This window comes from Podarcis muralis, chromosome 6 (assembly GCF_964188315.1).
Source record: "Podarcis muralis chromosome 6, rPodMur119.hap1.1, whole genome shotgun sequence".
NCBI classification, from domain to species: Eukaryota; Metazoa; Chordata; class Lepidosauria; order Squamata; family Lacertidae; genus Podarcis; species Podarcis muralis.
In genome coordinates this window covers 35,577,676-35,594,534 of record NC_135660.1, presented here as the reverse complement: position 1 = coordinate 35,594,534, position 16,859 = coordinate 35,577,676, and the positions used below count along the sequence as shown (strand labels likewise).

Below are 16,859 nucleotides of genomic sequence, written 5' to 3'. Positions count from 1 at the left end.
CTATGATAGTGGGGTTCACAGCATTAACACCCATGAGGTTCTGGCTTCTCCCACAGCCACAGCAGACTTGGACTTAGACTTAATATAATGCATTTTTATGTTATGTTCACTAATATATTCAACTGAACACATCTTTTACCTAATGTATGCATTTTTGTAAACATTGGTTGGAGCGCTGCATTGCAAAATTCAGATAAGTACGAATGTCAAATGATGCCTGTGTTTAAGTTCTCATGCTGTTTTTGAAAGTGCAGATTAGATAGATTCACCACTAAATGTGAACTGTATCGAATTTCTCCCCTATCCCTACTCAAGAGTCCATCCTATTTTACGCCTCCACCCTCAAATAGCAGCTCCCTCACCATCATGATGATGACCATTGATCCAGCCATGATTCTTTTGAAACGGCTCCGTGTGGGGAAATAGGGCTCCTCCGCTCCAGTGATTGGATTTGTGGTTGTCATGGGTGCCATAGCAGTGAATTGGGGCCGTGGACGTTCCTACAACAAAGGAAACCTGAAGTGGGCTCTGTGTCACTGTTGGGCTTTTGTGGTATTAGAGTCCCCCCCCCCAAGGCTAGTACCTCAATATCTTCGAAGTCTGAACAGTCCCAGCGGTATGTCAAGGTAGCATTCAGCCGCTTCCAGTATTCAAGGAATGTGACTGCCCATAAAGACATGAAGATACTGAAGAAGACAGTCCCACCATGATCAAAGAGGCGACCAGCCTGAAAAGAATAGGGGGGAAAAGGGAAGGAGCTGCACTTAAGCATGGGCCAAAACACTCTTAGACTGGGACAGAGGGGCGATGAATTTTGTATCAAGGGCAAATTACAGATAGCCCAGTTTTTAAAATGCAGTTCTACCCAAATCACAAAGTGAGGAGCAGGGGTGTGGTTTAAAGAAGCAAAGGGGGACAAACACGGTTCCTGCTAAACCTTCCCTGCCCACAAGTCCCTTTAAATCTCAGTCACCCACTTTACATGCATTTAAAGGCAAACCTACATTTTAAGACACGGGCCTGCTGCCGTTGCATGTAGTTTGGCCCCAAAAGATAAAGGTGGAGCTAGTTGCATTATGCACTAAAAGCAAGACCTGAGTTCGAAAAGTTGTGTTACGCAATGTGAAAGATTGAGTATCAGTTTAATGCTGGTGAACAAATGCTACATGAACAGAGGCTGGATCAAATTATTTTTTACGTGGAAGCTGATAGCACATAGCTGATGTCTTGCCTTCAGTCTGTGGGCAAGTACATAGGCTCAAGGCAAAGTAAGCGTGGAGGAGGCTATCTGAACCACATGGAAGTGTAGAAGATCAGCATATCCCAGTAAATCCAATGTACTTTTCTGTGTGACCCTTTACCTGAGAACACACAACGTACTCCTAATCTAACACATGACTTTAATGAAGTGTTGACAAATGCTTCACCGTTATGCTTGAATCAGTGCTGTCCCAGAGCCACAAACTGTACCTGAAACATTGGGCAAATGGTGGAGAGGTTCCAATAGGGGCAGACTTTGCAGAGTGGGCACATGTTGTATTTCCCCTCACTGGTACAGATCTCCTTCCTGTTGTGCAGATGGGAGCAAAAATAAAAGGGTAGGAAAAAAAGCAATTAACCCACCACATTAAAATTACTGACTCATAGCTTCTCTTCAAAAAACACTTTGTTTTTCTGGCCTTTGGCTCTTGCTGTTCCTAAGGCCACCTTTCCCATTCTTGAATGGATAAGTATGGCCACATTAGGTACCACTTAACACTAGCTGCATAGGCAAAGCCACCATTCACATTCTATTGATATCCCCAAGGAACTTATTTCTAACGAGCAGAAATCTCTGCCACATTCTGCTCCAGATCTGTGAAAAAGCCAGGGGTTACAAAGCCAAATGGCTTGTCAGTGGTTTTACAAGCAGAAAAGTGAGAAAGAAGAGAAGAAATTAGAACTTACGTAGGGATGTCATCAAGCATCATAAATATGCCTATTATGAAGACTAGTGTCCCCACTACAGCTGCTGGCAAAAGCCATCCAGTGTAGAAACCTAAACGAAGAGAGGTAAAAGCATATTAGAACTGCAGAAGGGGAGCCCTGGCTACCTATGTCTAGCTGCTGCCCATCACCAACTTGCTTTCCAGAAAGCCAGAACCAATTAAATTCATTTTGTGGAAAGGACCCATCTTACAAAAAAGGCTTATATTCCCAAGCATAGCAAAGTGCTAGGACTAGGGATGTGAATGGGTGCATTCTGACTGCAAAAAAAGCACTGATCTATTTCCTCCATGGGCAAACTTTCTTAGTTGCATACAGCAAAATGAATCACGTTTTTAAAACACTATTCTACACTACAAACTTATATTGGTTTTATACTACCCAGTCATGCCTTTTTCCATAGAATAGTTGACAACTATATTGTTGTCAGAGATTCCAGATCTCTTCCTCCAGTGAACCATAATTCCTTTAGTTCCAGGGAATGACTACAAAACCAGTTAAAGTCTGTAATGCTGAAATGCCCCCAGTTCTCCATTACCTGGCTTACTAAAATGCCCATTTTTGCCAGGTTGGAGAACAGGCTAACAGTTTGTACTGACTGACATGCCCATGCCTATGGACATAGCTGTCAATTTTTCCCTTTTCTTGCGAGGAATCCTATTCGGAATAAGGGAATTTCCCTTAAAAAAAGGGAAACATTGACAGCTATGGCCTATGGAGCAAATAGGAGGGGCAATCCATTTCAAAATAACCACGCTGGGCTCAGTCTGGCACTAAAACAAGATGCTAGGGAAATGGACATAAGCGGCCTTTTACTCACCAAGCCAGGCAAAGTAGAGAGCAATCTTCTCCCCAAAGTACCTGCGGATGTGATCCAATGGCTGGTACTTATTCCACTTACTCCACTGGGCCCAGTAATGGAAAAGAATCTGCCTCTGGTTTAGCTGAATATGGGGGATCTCCTTCTGGGGAATCTTGTAGGGACCCTTTTGGCAGAAGAGGGAAAGTATCCATATCAAGTACAGATTTGTTTAAAATGTGCTGTGTTTTATATTAACTTGCAGAAATTCCCCGTTAAGAGTTGAAGAACGTAACTTTTTAAAATAGAATAATCAATTGCAGCCTTCATGAATAGGTCACAATTTTAACATGTATTTAAAAACAAAAACAAAAAACCAACGCTTCCTTATTTGTAACAGAGAAAAGGGGGTGCCCAATATTAAACCTATTCACTCTTTCACAGAATCGCATGAACAAAATCCAAAACTGTAAGTATATTGTTTGTCTTCCGAACAATCAAGGAGATATTTAGATATCTGAAAGGAGTGGGTTCTTCTTGCCAAAACTCAGTCAGATGCTCTACACTCGGCTAGGGATGAAGGAATCTGTCAAATTTTGGTTTCACTCAGTTTTTCATCTTTCCAAGCTTAAGTCCAGTTTCCCATTTTCCCACATCAATTGCAAATTTTGGAGGACGGCTGCGTTTTGGTTCATGTATTGCTTTGGAAAGAACAAACTGGGTAAGCTCGCATTATGATGCAAACCGAACTGAATTTCTCCCCCCAACTATCTACAGCACAGTCAGAATAATTCATGAGCTGTAAAGCCAGGGTTCTCAAACTCCGCTACATCAAATTTACTTATTTTTAAAATAAAGCAAATAGCTGTTTAGCTCCCAAAGTAGGTCAGAACTCAGATTTTGAAAGCTCAGCAAGTCCTGCAAATCTTTATTCCATTTCAAATGCAGACAGATCAAAGGCAAATGCAAGCCAAATAAGGCCGGTGTTTTTAGGCTACAAGGAAAGAATCCAGTATATCTATTTGTTTGCATTTGGTGATGTTCCGTAACATTTGCCTAGGGCCAAAATAATTACTTTAGTTTCACTTTTCCTGTGCCATTGCAGATACCTGAAGAAGCCTCACCTTGGGTTTAATGTTCTGTTTGTGAAATTACTACAGTATTGTAAAGGAGCAAAATGCCTACTTAAAAGACCTAGCTGAAGATTTAAAAGAGATCATTTGATTCTTTGCCATCTATGGTAATATGTAGGCCCAACTGTTTAGCCAATATAAACAGCAGTCTGCAGCAAAGAAGTACACTCTAAAGTGGAGCTCATTGTATACAACTCCAAATCTAGACTTTACATAGGATCCTGTTCCCTATATACATAATTAGCACATCCTGTATTCTGCTGTTTCAGGAAGATTGTATACTTGAGAGCGAACAGTTTTGTGATGTCCTTGGAGACATACATTTCCACAAAATCAGTGGCAGGGTCATTACCATGCAGACGGCATCCTGGAATCTCCAGTTAAAGCAGGTGGGGGGAACCTTTGGTGCGCCAGTTGTTGCTGAACTACAACTCCCATCAGCCCTAGTAAGCATGGCCAATGGACAGAGCTGATGGGATTTGTAGTTCAGCAACAACTGGTGGGCCAAAGGTTCATCACACTTTTGAAAGGGTCAGGTAGCAGGTGATGACGGAAAGACCTTCGCCTGAGGCCACTGCCAGCCTGCTCGTGTTCTCAAATCTCCCTGTTTTCTATTTCAGTGTCACTATGGGCTAACTAACACATTTGAAAGTGGAATAGGAAGAGCACTTGCCAACTTACTTCATGCAATGGGAATGCAGCTGTGAAGACCTCCTCATTCAACAACCTTTCTATTCCAACCTGTCCTGCCTTAGGGTTGCCATATGACGTGGTGGCCAGGATCTCATATAGCTGAAGGGAAGCACAAAGAGGTTATTTTGACTTCTACATCATCCATATTAAAAAAAAAAAAGTAAATCTGCAATAGTACCTCTTCACTATCATTCTGATTAACTGTTCATATTCTGCTTCTCACTTTACATTTCCTTCTCTCATTATCAGGAGTCTGGCTATACTTTAATTTGGATGACAGGACTTGGTTTTTCTTTCTTTACCTTTTTTTAACATAATGTCATCACAGATAAATCTACCTGCTACGCTCAGTTAAGGAGCAGGAAAGGGAATCTTGAGACCAATGAAATGGCAAAACAGGCCAGGCGTTGTACAGAGAGATGAATGGAGAAAAAGTGGCAACCAAAGAAGAAAACAGCAGATAAAAACTGAATAAGCAGAGAGAGAATAAAGGCCAGGATGGGGAAAAAAGTGAAATGTTTGTTTGTTTGATTCTGTGCCCCGTCAGTAACTATACTGGGTGGATATCAAAACCCATCAAGAGTGCTGAAGCTGCAGTCAAGTTCCAGTTCCCATTGCATACTTCACCAGGCTTGCATTCATTTCACCATGTGGACTTGGGACTTACTATTCTGTGTCGCTGTGTGGTGTTGAAGAAGGTATCGTGATGTTCACTCCCAAGAAACCTTGGAAAGAAATGTTTAATATTAACAACAACAACAACTTACTGAAAATTCAAAGCAGAGCTTGCACAACAGGAGAGAATAATTGCTTTTAATCCCAAATAAAGTGGTACATCAGTTTTCAAACGTCTCCATTGATGAACATTTTGGTTTTCGAATGCCGTAAACCCGGAAGTAAATGCTTTGGTTTTCGAACATGCCTCGGAAGTCGAACATGCCACGCGGCTTCCGCTGAGTGCAAAATCCTGAGGCCTAGCTGTCAGCTATTGAGTTTTCTGTTTTCGAACATTTCAGAACTCAGATTATGTTCGAAAAGCAAGGTACCACTGTAATAATTTTTAATTCTTAACGAATATGAAGAATACTGCATGGTCTAGACTATAGATCTCTGATCAAAAAAGACTAGACACATATGCAGATCACCAGGAATGTCAAGAAAGGCAGCCTCAGAAATTGTAGAGCCTACCATTTCTAACACCAAGGCTGCATACACATTGAAACTTTAGAGCGCATTCACAGCATATTTCCCCCCTCAAGAAAATGGTTGTTTGTTAAAGCTTACTGGAAATTGTAACTCTGTGAGGGGTAAACTACAGTGCTCAGAATTCTTTGAGGGGAGAAATGTACTTTGAATGTGATTTAAATGTATACGCAATGTGTATGCAACCAGAGAAAAGGAGAAGTTATTGGTAAAATATAATGTCTGTGTTTAAAAAACTTCTGAAATAATTAGGGCTTATTCACACTTAGCTTTTGCCACGCTCTTTCCAGGCAGAGGTCCATACTTTAATGCTCCGTGTCAGAGCGTGCAGGGTTGCATTGTGTTGCCCCAAGTTTTCTCCACAAAACCAACTCTTTATAGTTGAATTGGAGCAAACGTCAATTCGGGTTTTCTGTGGATTGACATTTGCTCCAACTGAGCTTTAAAGAGCAGGTTTTTGCAAAGAAAGCTCTAGAGCAGAAAAAAGGGAATTCGGACACAGAACTTTAAATCTGAGAGGATACCTGGCCTGGAAAGAGCAGAGGAAAGTAAAGTGTACATAAGCCCTCAGATCCTCACATATAGTTTGTGAGGCACTGTTGACCCCAGTTACTTATTTATCAGCTGCCTCATGCAACAAGTCTCTAGGTGATGTATAACAGAATATAAAACAAGCATCAATATACAGAACATTTTAGAGAGAGAAGGATGTGATATTGAAGAAGATGGCATCAAGGCCCGATTCAGTTGGTCTCCCCTCCCCAACCCCACTAGGCCATTCTATCACCAACTGCCTTGTTGGAGGGATCCTGATTACTTCTTAATATATTTATGTTGTTCATTGTGGTTTTTAAGATTAAAGTTTAGTTTAAGGTTTACTGTAAGCAGACTCGGAAGGAGTTTTATCCTAAAAGGTAAGTATTTGTAATACAAGAAAAACAAAACTTCTGCGTATATTGTTTTATTGGAAAAGGGAAGGTCTCAATAAAGGCATGATATTTTTAAACTTGCAAGTGGGGTCATGCCTAATAGCGTCCATGAGGTATCTTGTTAACATGGGTTTACTAAGGTACACTTGACCCCCAAATATGACTGGTATTGTGACTTTTTTCTATCCACAAACTGCAGTCTTAACCATGTCAACTAAGAAGTCCATCCGAGTTTCATGGGGCTTACTCCTGGGTATGTGGATATAGAATTGCAACCTTAAAGCCTGTAGTAAGATGTATTTCTGAAAATTTTGCCCTGTTTTTCCACATGAAAAGCCCCTTTGGGAGCTTTCCAAAAGCCATCTCCCAACATCAATAAAAGCAACGAGAAGGTGCTACATAAAAGCAGCAGATAGTGGAAAATCAAAAACAGCAAATAAAACCAAAATAGTGACATTTATATATAGCTGAATGTCTGCTCTAATTTGGGAAGAGGGTGGGTCAAAGAATAATTAATTCCAAATTCTTACCAGGGTAATTTATTTGCCTTGAAATGACAGGTGTAGTAATCCAAGGGAAAGTTAGGAACCTCATCATACAGCATATTGGGGATGCCCAGCTTCACCAGCAACCTGTGAGACCAGTTAGCTACAGCCTGAATATTGGGCACAACCTGAGGGATAAAGCAACAAATAGCTCTACTGTCCATATGCTAAGCAGGTGCAGGGAGGAGGACACTCTTAACAGTCTGCATACAAGTGAGGGAGGAAAGAGAAATAACACAGGCAAGACCAAGCAGAAGGTGAGAGAACCTGAGGTTCTGTTAAAGCAGGGGTTGGCAAACTTTGTGGGCCCATTTGTGGGTACTACACACACACACACACACACACACACACACACACACACACACACACAGAATCTATTGCTATGGATCTAGGGGGGGTCCCCACTAAATCCTAAGAATGAATAAATACTAGGATTTTGATTAATGGGGATATGTACCAGACAGGGAATTCCTGGGCTGGCTTATGCAAACTAACCTGGCGAGCTATGGCTATCAAGAGAACAATCTCTTCTTCTTTGGCAATCACTCGTAGCCAAGTAAGATTGTCTTCCATAAATACAGTTTAAACAATGAGTCTGTAAGTGACTGTGGAGGCCAATTCTGGATCTACACATCCTTCCATAGTGGGGACATTGGTTTCTGGGCAGGAGTTGATCACGGTGTGCATTTGCACGTTTCTCCTTTGCGTCCTGAGTTTGAGTGTCTTCAAAGCCCATGACACCTTTGGTAAAGGCTGTTCTCCAATTGGAGCACTTGCAGGCAAGTGTTTCCCAATTGTTGGTGTTTATAATACATTTTTAAAGATTTGCCTTGAGACAGTCTTTAAACCTCTTTTGTTGACCACCAACATTACACTTTCCATTTTTAAGTTCGGAATAGAGTAGTTGCTTTGGAAGACGATAATTAGGCATCCGAACAACATGACCAGTCCAATGAAGTTCATGTTGAAGAATCATCGCTTCAACACTAGTGATCTTTGCTTCTTTTAGTATACTGGTATTAGTCGCCTGTCTTCCCAAGTGATGTGTAAAAATTTTCGGAGACACTGTTGATGGAAACTTTCAAGGAGTTGGAGATGGCGTTTATAAGTGGTCCATGTTTCACAAGCATACACTAAGGTTAGTAGTATGATAGTTTTGTAAACAAGCATTTCGGTTTCCCTGTGAATGCCCCGGTCCTCAAACACTCTGCACTTCAATTGGGAGAAAGCCACACTCACAGAGCTCAGGCGATGCTGGATTTTGGCATCAACCTCAGCCCTTGTGGAAAGATAACTGCCCAGGTAGGAGAAGTGATCAACATTTTCCAACATTATGCCATTGAGTTGGATTTGTGGTGTTGCAGAGGGGTTATTTTGTACTTGTTGGTGCAGCATTTTGGTTTTTTGGATGTTGAGCGACAGGCCAAGCTTTTCGTAAAAGGTAAAGGACCCCTGACAGTTAAGTCCAGTCGTGAACAACTCTGGGGTTGCGGCACTCATCTCGCTTTACTAGCCGAGGGAGACGACATTTGTTCGCAGACAGTTTTTCTGGGTCATGTGGCCAGCATGGCGAAACCAAAGCAGCGCATGGAAATGCCATTTACCTTCCTGCCAGAGTGGTACCTATTTATCTACTTGCACTTTGACGTGCTTTTGAACTGCTAGGTTGGCAGGAGCAGGGACCAAGCAACGGTTCATAGAGGGCCATTAACAATACAAAGGAACTCCTCCCCCCCACTGCCCCAGGTGTGACTAGAGACTGGGAATTTGGGAGGTTGCCAGGGTAACTGCTCTGGGGGAGGGCAAGAGATTTCCGGGAAGGAGGAGGAGGAAGAAAAGCTGGAAGGGGATGCTGGCAAAACTGCTTGCACAACTGCTTCAGGAAAGGACCATACTATAAGATCAGTGCAGACTTAAGGTGAAAATAGGTGATTAAACCATATTTCTTAAAGCCAGAACAGTCTCGACCGTGTCTTCTATCCCCCAAAGGGACATAGACCCTGTGTGTGTGCCTGGGACCCCATGGGCTCTTGTCACCACTCGGCAGAGAGGGGCAGGCACCCAGCTTTTGTAACACTATTCTACTGGCTACAACAGAATGCTTCTTTCAAGCCCAGTTTCAAGAAAGAGGGGACCCATGGGTTTTTGGTGGAGGACCAAATGACACAACCTTTTGCCTAATAAAAACAAAAGACTGTGCATAGAAACTAGATTCCACAGTCAGATTCTTGCCTACTCTTGTTTCCAACATAGAATGTTATGTAGAAAACCTTTTTAATGGGGTAGCATTTAAATATGCAACCCCCCCCCCCCGCCTCCACCTGCAGTCTGATAAGACACAGTCCAGGAACAACAATCTTACCGCCCCATTTGCTGTTTGCATTGTTATGGGTTTGCTTTGCAGGTGGAAACTTTCTCCTAAAGTTATTGGTTGCCAGGTTCTCCCCATAATTTCTGGTATTAGTAAATGTGGGGTTTGATTAATGGATTCAGCAAGACCTAAAAAACAAGTCAAGCCAGCTTCTGCAAGAGGTTGGCTAAGAGAGTTGCTGGACTTACGCTGTCATGCCAAGAACAGGACTGGGCTTCTGACAAGCACTGCAGGGACCTGGCTTAGCTAGTCCAGCATACTGTTTGCACAGTGACCAACCAGATGCCCGTGGGAACTCAAGCACAAGAACACTCTCCCCTCCTGTGGTTTCCAGCAACTGGTTTTCAGAAGCATTGCAACCCCGAAACTTACAACCTAAGCAGAGAACAAAGTTTGACCTACTGGCATTTAAGCTCCATAACATTCTCACCTGCAAGGGAACCCTCAGCCTGAGGTCTTCAGCATAATAACAGAGCACACTCCAAGGAGCGCTCAGCAATATAAAGTGCACCAGCTTCCTTGCATTCTGGGCAACGTGCTAGAAAGGAAAAAGGAGATGGGATCAGCCAGCTACATGGAGTTTCCTTGCAAGACAAGTATTTTTTTAATGAGGCACTCAAGCAATCTTCTACAGCTGAGGACAAATGTATGTGGCTGTCCCTCTGCGTCATAGGGCAGCTGTTTCCATTACTTTTATACAGCTATACTGTGCTGAAATTAATCTCAACTTCTCCTTTCCCAAAAGTGAGTTTACTAGATTTGATCCCATAAAGCAGCGGTTCACAACCTGTGAGTCCCCAGATGTTGTTGGACTACAACTCCCATCATCCCTGAGCTCTGGCCTTGCTAGCTAGGGGTGATGGGAGTTGTAGTCCAACAACATCTGGGAACCCACAGGTTGAGAAAGGCTGCCATAAAGGTATAGTCATATCCACAGTACTGAGAGACACATTCATAAACCAAAACAAAAAAAATTCCTTCCAGTAGCACCTTAAAGACCAACTAAGTTAGTTCATACCAAGAACTAACTTAGTTGGTCTTTAAGGTGCTACTGGAAGGAATTTTTTTTGTTTTGACTATGGCAGACCAACATGGCTACCTATCTGTATTCATAAACCAGTGATGCAGTAGGAAAAAAATGTCTGAAACCATGTCATTGCATTAGTGTAGTCTTCCCCAATCCGGTGCCCACCAGATGTTTTGGACTACAAAAAAGGCAGGGTGTAAATAATTCCATGAAATAAATACACAAAATGCTGGTATTGGGACCTCTATTTGCAGAAAGGATGTAGATTGACCCACCCGTATTGTTATGCTTTAATTTTTAACCTTGTGAGTAATCAAACACCACCACAGTTTTGACCAGTAGGACTCTGTTGATGAGGGGAACTGGAGCTGAGCTTACAGTTGAGTTTGTTTTGCCCTCCACTCTTCAGGTACAATTTTGAGCAGTGGAACTTTAAAAGGGTTAAATAAGAGGAGGGCAGTTACATCAGTAACAACCAAGAAAAAGGTAAAACAAGAAGTCTCTCCAACCCCCCATCCCGCTACGCCCAGCGCTTAACCAAAACAAGAACCACAAAATACTAGAACAGAAGAGTCCGGTTACCTTTTCCATTCTAATCCCTTTCTTCTGGAGTTTCTTCAGAAAATTCTCTCGCCACACACTGTGTATTTCAAGCGATCTCTTCTGCCTTCGATTGGATTTCTCAGCCACATCACCTTGTCCTTCCAAATTCTGGTAATCTGATTCCCATACCAGAATAAAGTCTGAGACAAAGCACACACACACACACACCGCAAATATTACATCAGCAGTAAGCCAAGTAGGAAGGCAATTAGTCACTCTAAACATCTGTCACATCCTAAGAATGGGGAACAGCATGGAGTGGACATAGGGGAATCCTAGATGACAGTGGGGTGCTACAGGCAAGGTAGGAACAGACTAGGGACTCACTCTTGCTGCACTACCTATCACCTTTTCCTGCTGTCCAATTAGAGCATGTAAATGCACAGGAAAATCACATTTTTGTTTTGTTTTTAACTGATTTTTAAAAGAAAAGTTGTGAAGATGGACCGACATTACAAAACATTCAAAACAAATTCAGCCTTTCAATGTCATATATGGTTTTATCTAAGAACAGAACAGAAAAGAGAAAATTTGTTTTTTTCCTTGCAACATCTACTTGGTGACTATGTTGAGAAAAGTAATACTTCAGTAGTTAGGAGTAGGAACTCATGCACAAATCAATTTTCCAGTCACTGTGTTCCTGAACTTTTGGGGTTTTTATATGCACTTGTTACAAAACAAAAAAAAAATTAAAACCTGAATAACGTACTTAAAGTTAAAATCTGCAAAAAGAATAAAACTTGTAAAACATGTCTATAAGACAATTGCTGAGTTCTCAGAGCAATGGAAAGGAAGTGAGGCAGCATTGCGTCAAGAATGAAACTGCTAGCACATTGGTAAAGCTAAGTGGGTTCTGGTATAGTTTCAAATTGGTTGGGGAACTACGGGTTCAGCTTCCTGCATTGCAGGGGGTTGGACTAAATGACCCTCCTCCTTCCAATTCTGCAATTCTATGATATCCTTTCAAAAGGGAAGTCCTGCTGATCACATAAATCTTTACCCAGCTTGTGCATTTAGTGATGAACTGTGTTCTCTTACCTATCCTGGCTGTCTCATCACTGAAGAGGTTTGCAGTGCTCTTTACAGCATGGCTTAATGGCGCTTGTTTATTCCTCTGTAAACAAAATGTTAGTAATGAATGAAAAAGTGGATGGGGTCATATTTCTCAGTCCAGCAGTACTAGTTGTCGAAGTGAGATTAGAATGGTGCCATCATTTTTGGTCAGTCCAAATCATCACCAAAATACAAGAAGCAGGAATTTGCTGCTCCAGCCTTGAGTGCTGAATCTCTCAGTATGGCAGTGTTTGCCCATAATTCCAAAGCAAGAACCTTGGCTTAATATACTGTGCTTTGCATGGGCTGCACACTGGTGCACACAGCCTGATCACTCCTAATCTGTTTCACTATACCCTTCATGCAAGTGGGTAAATCATCTGGAAAGGAAAATCCTGGAATCACGGCTTGTTCTCTCTAACAAACCAAGATGGTTAGCCTTGCTGTCAGCCAAGGTTTGCTGCTGGCTTATGAATTCTGGCTTGCCTAGAAGAAACAAACCACAATCCTGGATTGGGACACAACCTTAAGCAATTATAGACTGTTCGCCCACTCACATGAAGTGGGAACAATTAGGGTGCATGCAAGCTTCATGGCTTATCATTTATGTGCTAATATAATCAATGGCTCTCCTCAGCCCTCCACAACTATTACCATAACCTCAAAGAGGGTCCTGTAGCTGAACATCTCACTTTGCAGAGTTAGAAGAGGGATGAAACAACCTATCAGTGTTGGCTCAAGCTATTGTTTCATCTGAAACAGAGCACCAAATGGCACCATCACCTGCTAGCACTTGAAAAAGTCTCCCTCCATGAGACACCAAATACTACCTTCATCTGTTCCCCTAAACTCCACTTCCTAAAGCCACCAGCTTCACTTTCTTGCACAGTAGGGCTGACCCAACTACCATTTATGGTAGCTTTTCTCATGCCCAGTTTTACCACCTCGCACTACTACATCCAAATCTGCCTATTCCCCTTCCTTCCTCAATAAGGACAAGCTAGTTTGAATAATATACAAGTCATATACAGTAACCATGAGTTGCATTCAAAGCTGTGTGCATGAGCAGAACAGATTTCTACTTGCTTGGCAGAAATTCATTTCTTTGTCTTTCCTCCCCACCCCAGTGCCCCTCAAAATCTGCTTGTGAGGGTTCGGGAACTGTTCCTAGAGAGAGCAGCTTTTTGTGACACACAAGGGGTTTCAAGGGGGAGAAGAGGAAGTCCCTTTGCATGAGTGGAATCCCACCCACATAAAGTGGGGTGTAAATCAATCTAGGTCTTGTTGCTAGAGAACAGAGGTTTCTCACGTCAGGTCTGATATCACAACGCTGGCTGGTGGAGGGCTGGGTCGTTCTGCCTCAATACCTTTCTTCTCCCAACAGTTCAAGTCGTAGCTGTCAACTTTTTCCTTTTTTTAAGGGAAATTCCCTTATTCTGAATAGGATTCCTCACAATAAAATGGAAAAGCTGACAGCTATGGTTCAAGTGTGAGGGCAAAAACAGCTTCCTCCCCATCCCTGCTCACCTCCTCCACAATAGGGCTCTATAGAATTATACTGTTATAGAAATTGGGGGGGGGGGGACTCCTCTAAACCCTAGAAATTAATAAATGCTAGGGTTTAGGGTTCTTTGTGATATGAAGGGAGAATAAGAAGCTGCAAGGGGATTCCTGGGCTGCCTTATGCAAACCAGTCTGGCTGGCTGAGGGAAGAGCAGAGCTGTTAGCATTACAACAGAGAGCAATTGAGGGTCAACAACTCCTTGTCCCAGGTGTGACAAGAGACTGGAGATTTGGAAGGTTGCCAGGGTAACTGCTCTGGGGGAGGGCAAGTGGCTTCTGGGAAGAAAAAAGAGGAAGAAAGGGGAGGTCCATCTTGGTGAGGGTGAAGGAAGGACTGCCTGCAATGCAATGCCTGCAAACTTTTTCAGCAGGGGGCCGGTCCACTGTCCCTCAGACTTTGTGGGGGGCCAGATTATATTTTTTTTGGGGGGGGGAATGAACAAATTCCTATGCCCCACAAATAACCCAGAGATGCATTTTAAATAAAAGCACACATTCTACTCATGTAAAAACACAGATTTCTGGGACCATTCGTGGGCCAGATTTAGAAGGCGATTGGGCCGGATCTGGCCCCTGGCCCTCAGTTTGCCTGCCCATTCTCTGGGCCATGCTGTAAGATCTGGACGCCCTCCATGCAGATAGAAGGTATAAATAGACAAATAAACCCTATTTCTTAAAGCACAGCAGCCTCCGCTGTGTCTTCTGTTCTCTGAAGGGACACAGACCCTGTATGTGTGCCTGTGACCCCATGCGCTCTGGCCACTGCTTGGCAGAGAGAAGGGGCAGGCGCTGGGCTTTTGTAACAATACTCTATAGAATACTCTATACTCTATAGAGGACGCGGGTGGCGCTGTGGGTAAAAGCCTCAGCGCCTAGGGCCTGCCGATCGAAAGGTCGGTGGTTCGAATCCCCGCAGCGGGGTGCGCTCCCGTTGCTCGGTCCCAGCGCCTGCCAACCTAGCAGTTCGAAAGCACCTCCGAGTGCAAGTAGATAAATAGGGACCGCTTTCTAGCGGGAAGGTAAACGGCGTTTCCGTGTGCGGCTCTGGCTCGCCAGAGCAGCAATGTCACGCTGGCCACGTGACCCGGAAGTGTCTCCGGACAGCGCTGGCCCCCGGCCTCTTGAGTGAGATGGGCTCACAACCCTAGAGTCTGTAAAGACTGGCCCGTACGGGCAGGGGTACCTTTACCTTTACCTATAGAACAGTGGTTCTCAAAGGGTGTTGTGCACCACACTGGTGTGGCAGGAGAGGGTGGCAAGTGTGGCAGGAAGATTCAGAGGCAATCAAAGAAATATTTAAACATATCCTATTGGATAGGATAGGATCGAAATATTTTTATTTTTATTTGCAGGATATGGATCTTTTTAAAAAAAAAAACACTGCTAGGAGTTGTTTCTTTTTGTTTTCCAATCTATCTCTTATCACTTTAGAATAGTGGCATGGTGTGAGGAAATTTTTATTCTGAAAGTGTGGCCCAGAGGAAAACAGTTTGAGCATCCCTGCTCTAGAATATTAACTTTAAAGCATGTGGTTTTCAGAGGCTTTCTGTCTGGCCCTTTGAACTTTCCCTAAGTCTCTCTTCCTTTCTGGGCCACACTTCTCACTAGCCCTGGAAGATAGGAAGGGGTGTGTGTGTAGGAGGAACCTCTACTTTTTGTGTGACTGGAATGTAGTCTACTGTACAAAGGATAAGAGGCATTATCAGAGTCCAAGGACAACTTTATGGGGAGGCAAAAACACTCAAGGCAGGGCTGGTGAGGGGTGAGTCCTGAGAATAGGGGGTGTGGGTGGAGATGAGGTTTGACAAATAGAGTCCTGAAGGCCAGTCAGAGAGGATTAGAGGGCTGATTTTGGCCCCAGGCCTGAGTTTTCCCACCCCTGCCTAGAGAATATGTGCCCAAGCAGCCAGTTCTTCCTCAACCCTAAAAAAGACAAGGAATTTTTTCTTACCCGTGGGACCTCAGGGTAACTCATGGGTTGCCTCCCACCCTTGGCATCCTCTATATTCTGCCCATAGTTATCAGCAAAGCTTTCATAAGTGGTCTGCTTTGAGACCTTCTCAGGGCCCAAGGTGATGAATTCGTATATGTAGTCCTCCGAGGTCTTTAAGCTCCCATAACCGGCCTCCTGGAGATCCTGCTCATCTGCGATCAGATTGTCATCCTCTTTGGTCTTTCTCCGCTGCATCTTTATTTTTCATGCCACCATCAAGCCGTCTAGGAGGAATGGAGCCAACAACTGAGTGTGCAGAAAGGCACAGAAGAGTCCAAGCATGTGTGCTGCAAGGAGAAAATTTCCCACCCACCCCCTTCTCCTCAGGAAGACAGCTTGAAGGCAAGCACTACTGCTGGCAATCTGCTCCCTGTCTAACCAGTCCAGCTGCTTACAAAGGAAGCAGAACATCCTGGGAAAGTCATATGGGAAAGGGGAAGGAAGAGTATGGTAAGCACACGTGGCCACAACTCCAGTTGGAGGACTGCCCTGCAAGAAAAGCAGGCAGACGCAGCTCCTTCAAGTCACGTCTGAAAATAGCCAGTGTTGTCAAAGTAGCCACAGACACCCGCTCACTTGCTTAAGCTTCCACCTTTTAGGAATGCAACCTGAGTAGCCAGAAAGAAGGAAATGACTGAGTGTAGTTCACTGCCAGAATAGTCAACACCACACCAGATGTACTGAAGCAGCCTGCTAAGCAGCAGAACTGACATTTCCTTTTGCTAGGCAAACAATGGAAATACCGTACCTATGGATTTGACTTTCAAATGTTGGGGAGCAGGCCCAAAGGCAGTTCGAAGGGCTTTTCCTACAAGGAATTTTAACCCTTATATGCACTCACTGACACTCGCATTCTAATTTGAGCCACAACTTTTAAACGCTTAGACTTGGATCCTAAGAAAAGTTGACTTCAGGAAGTTAATGGAAGGAGAGCTGAGAAAAGCTGTCTAGCTAGCCAAAC

General features: G+C 43.4%; 1 protein-coding gene across 4 annotated transcripts in view; it reads right to left on the bottom strand.

Moving 5' to 3' along the window:
* Positions 1-16,859, bottom strand: part of ANO7 (anoctamin 7) — a 39,597-nt gene that overhangs the window by 16,222 nt on the left and 6,516 nt on the right. For all 4 annotated transcript variants that reach the window (XR_003706884.2, XR_003706883.2, XM_077929969.1 and 1 more), the window contains exons 2-13: positions 15,857-16,122; positions 12,328-12,403; positions 11,269-11,429; positions 10,090-10,197; positions 7,274-7,416; positions 5,279-5,336; positions 4,600-4,710; positions 2,807-2,972; positions 1,948-2,038; positions 1,471-1,567; positions 584-727; positions 363-500 (exon numbers count right to left, since the gene is read on the bottom strand). Coding sequence is in view for 2 of the 4 variants with exons in the window: in XM_077929969.1 (XP_077786095.1) it covers positions 363-500; positions 584-727; positions 1,471-1,567; positions 1,948-2,038; positions 2,807-2,972; positions 4,600-4,710; positions 5,279-5,336; positions 7,274-7,416; positions 10,090-10,197; positions 11,269-11,429; positions 12,328-12,403; positions 15,857-16,093 (1,530 nt within the window). In the remaining 2 variants the exon portion in view is untranslated. The remainder of the gene's footprint in view (positions 1-362; positions 501-583; positions 728-1,470; positions 1,568-1,947; positions 2,039-2,806; positions 2,973-4,599; positions 4,711-5,278; positions 5,337-7,273; positions 7,417-10,089; positions 10,198-11,268; positions 11,430-12,327; positions 12,404-15,856; positions 16,123-16,859) is intronic.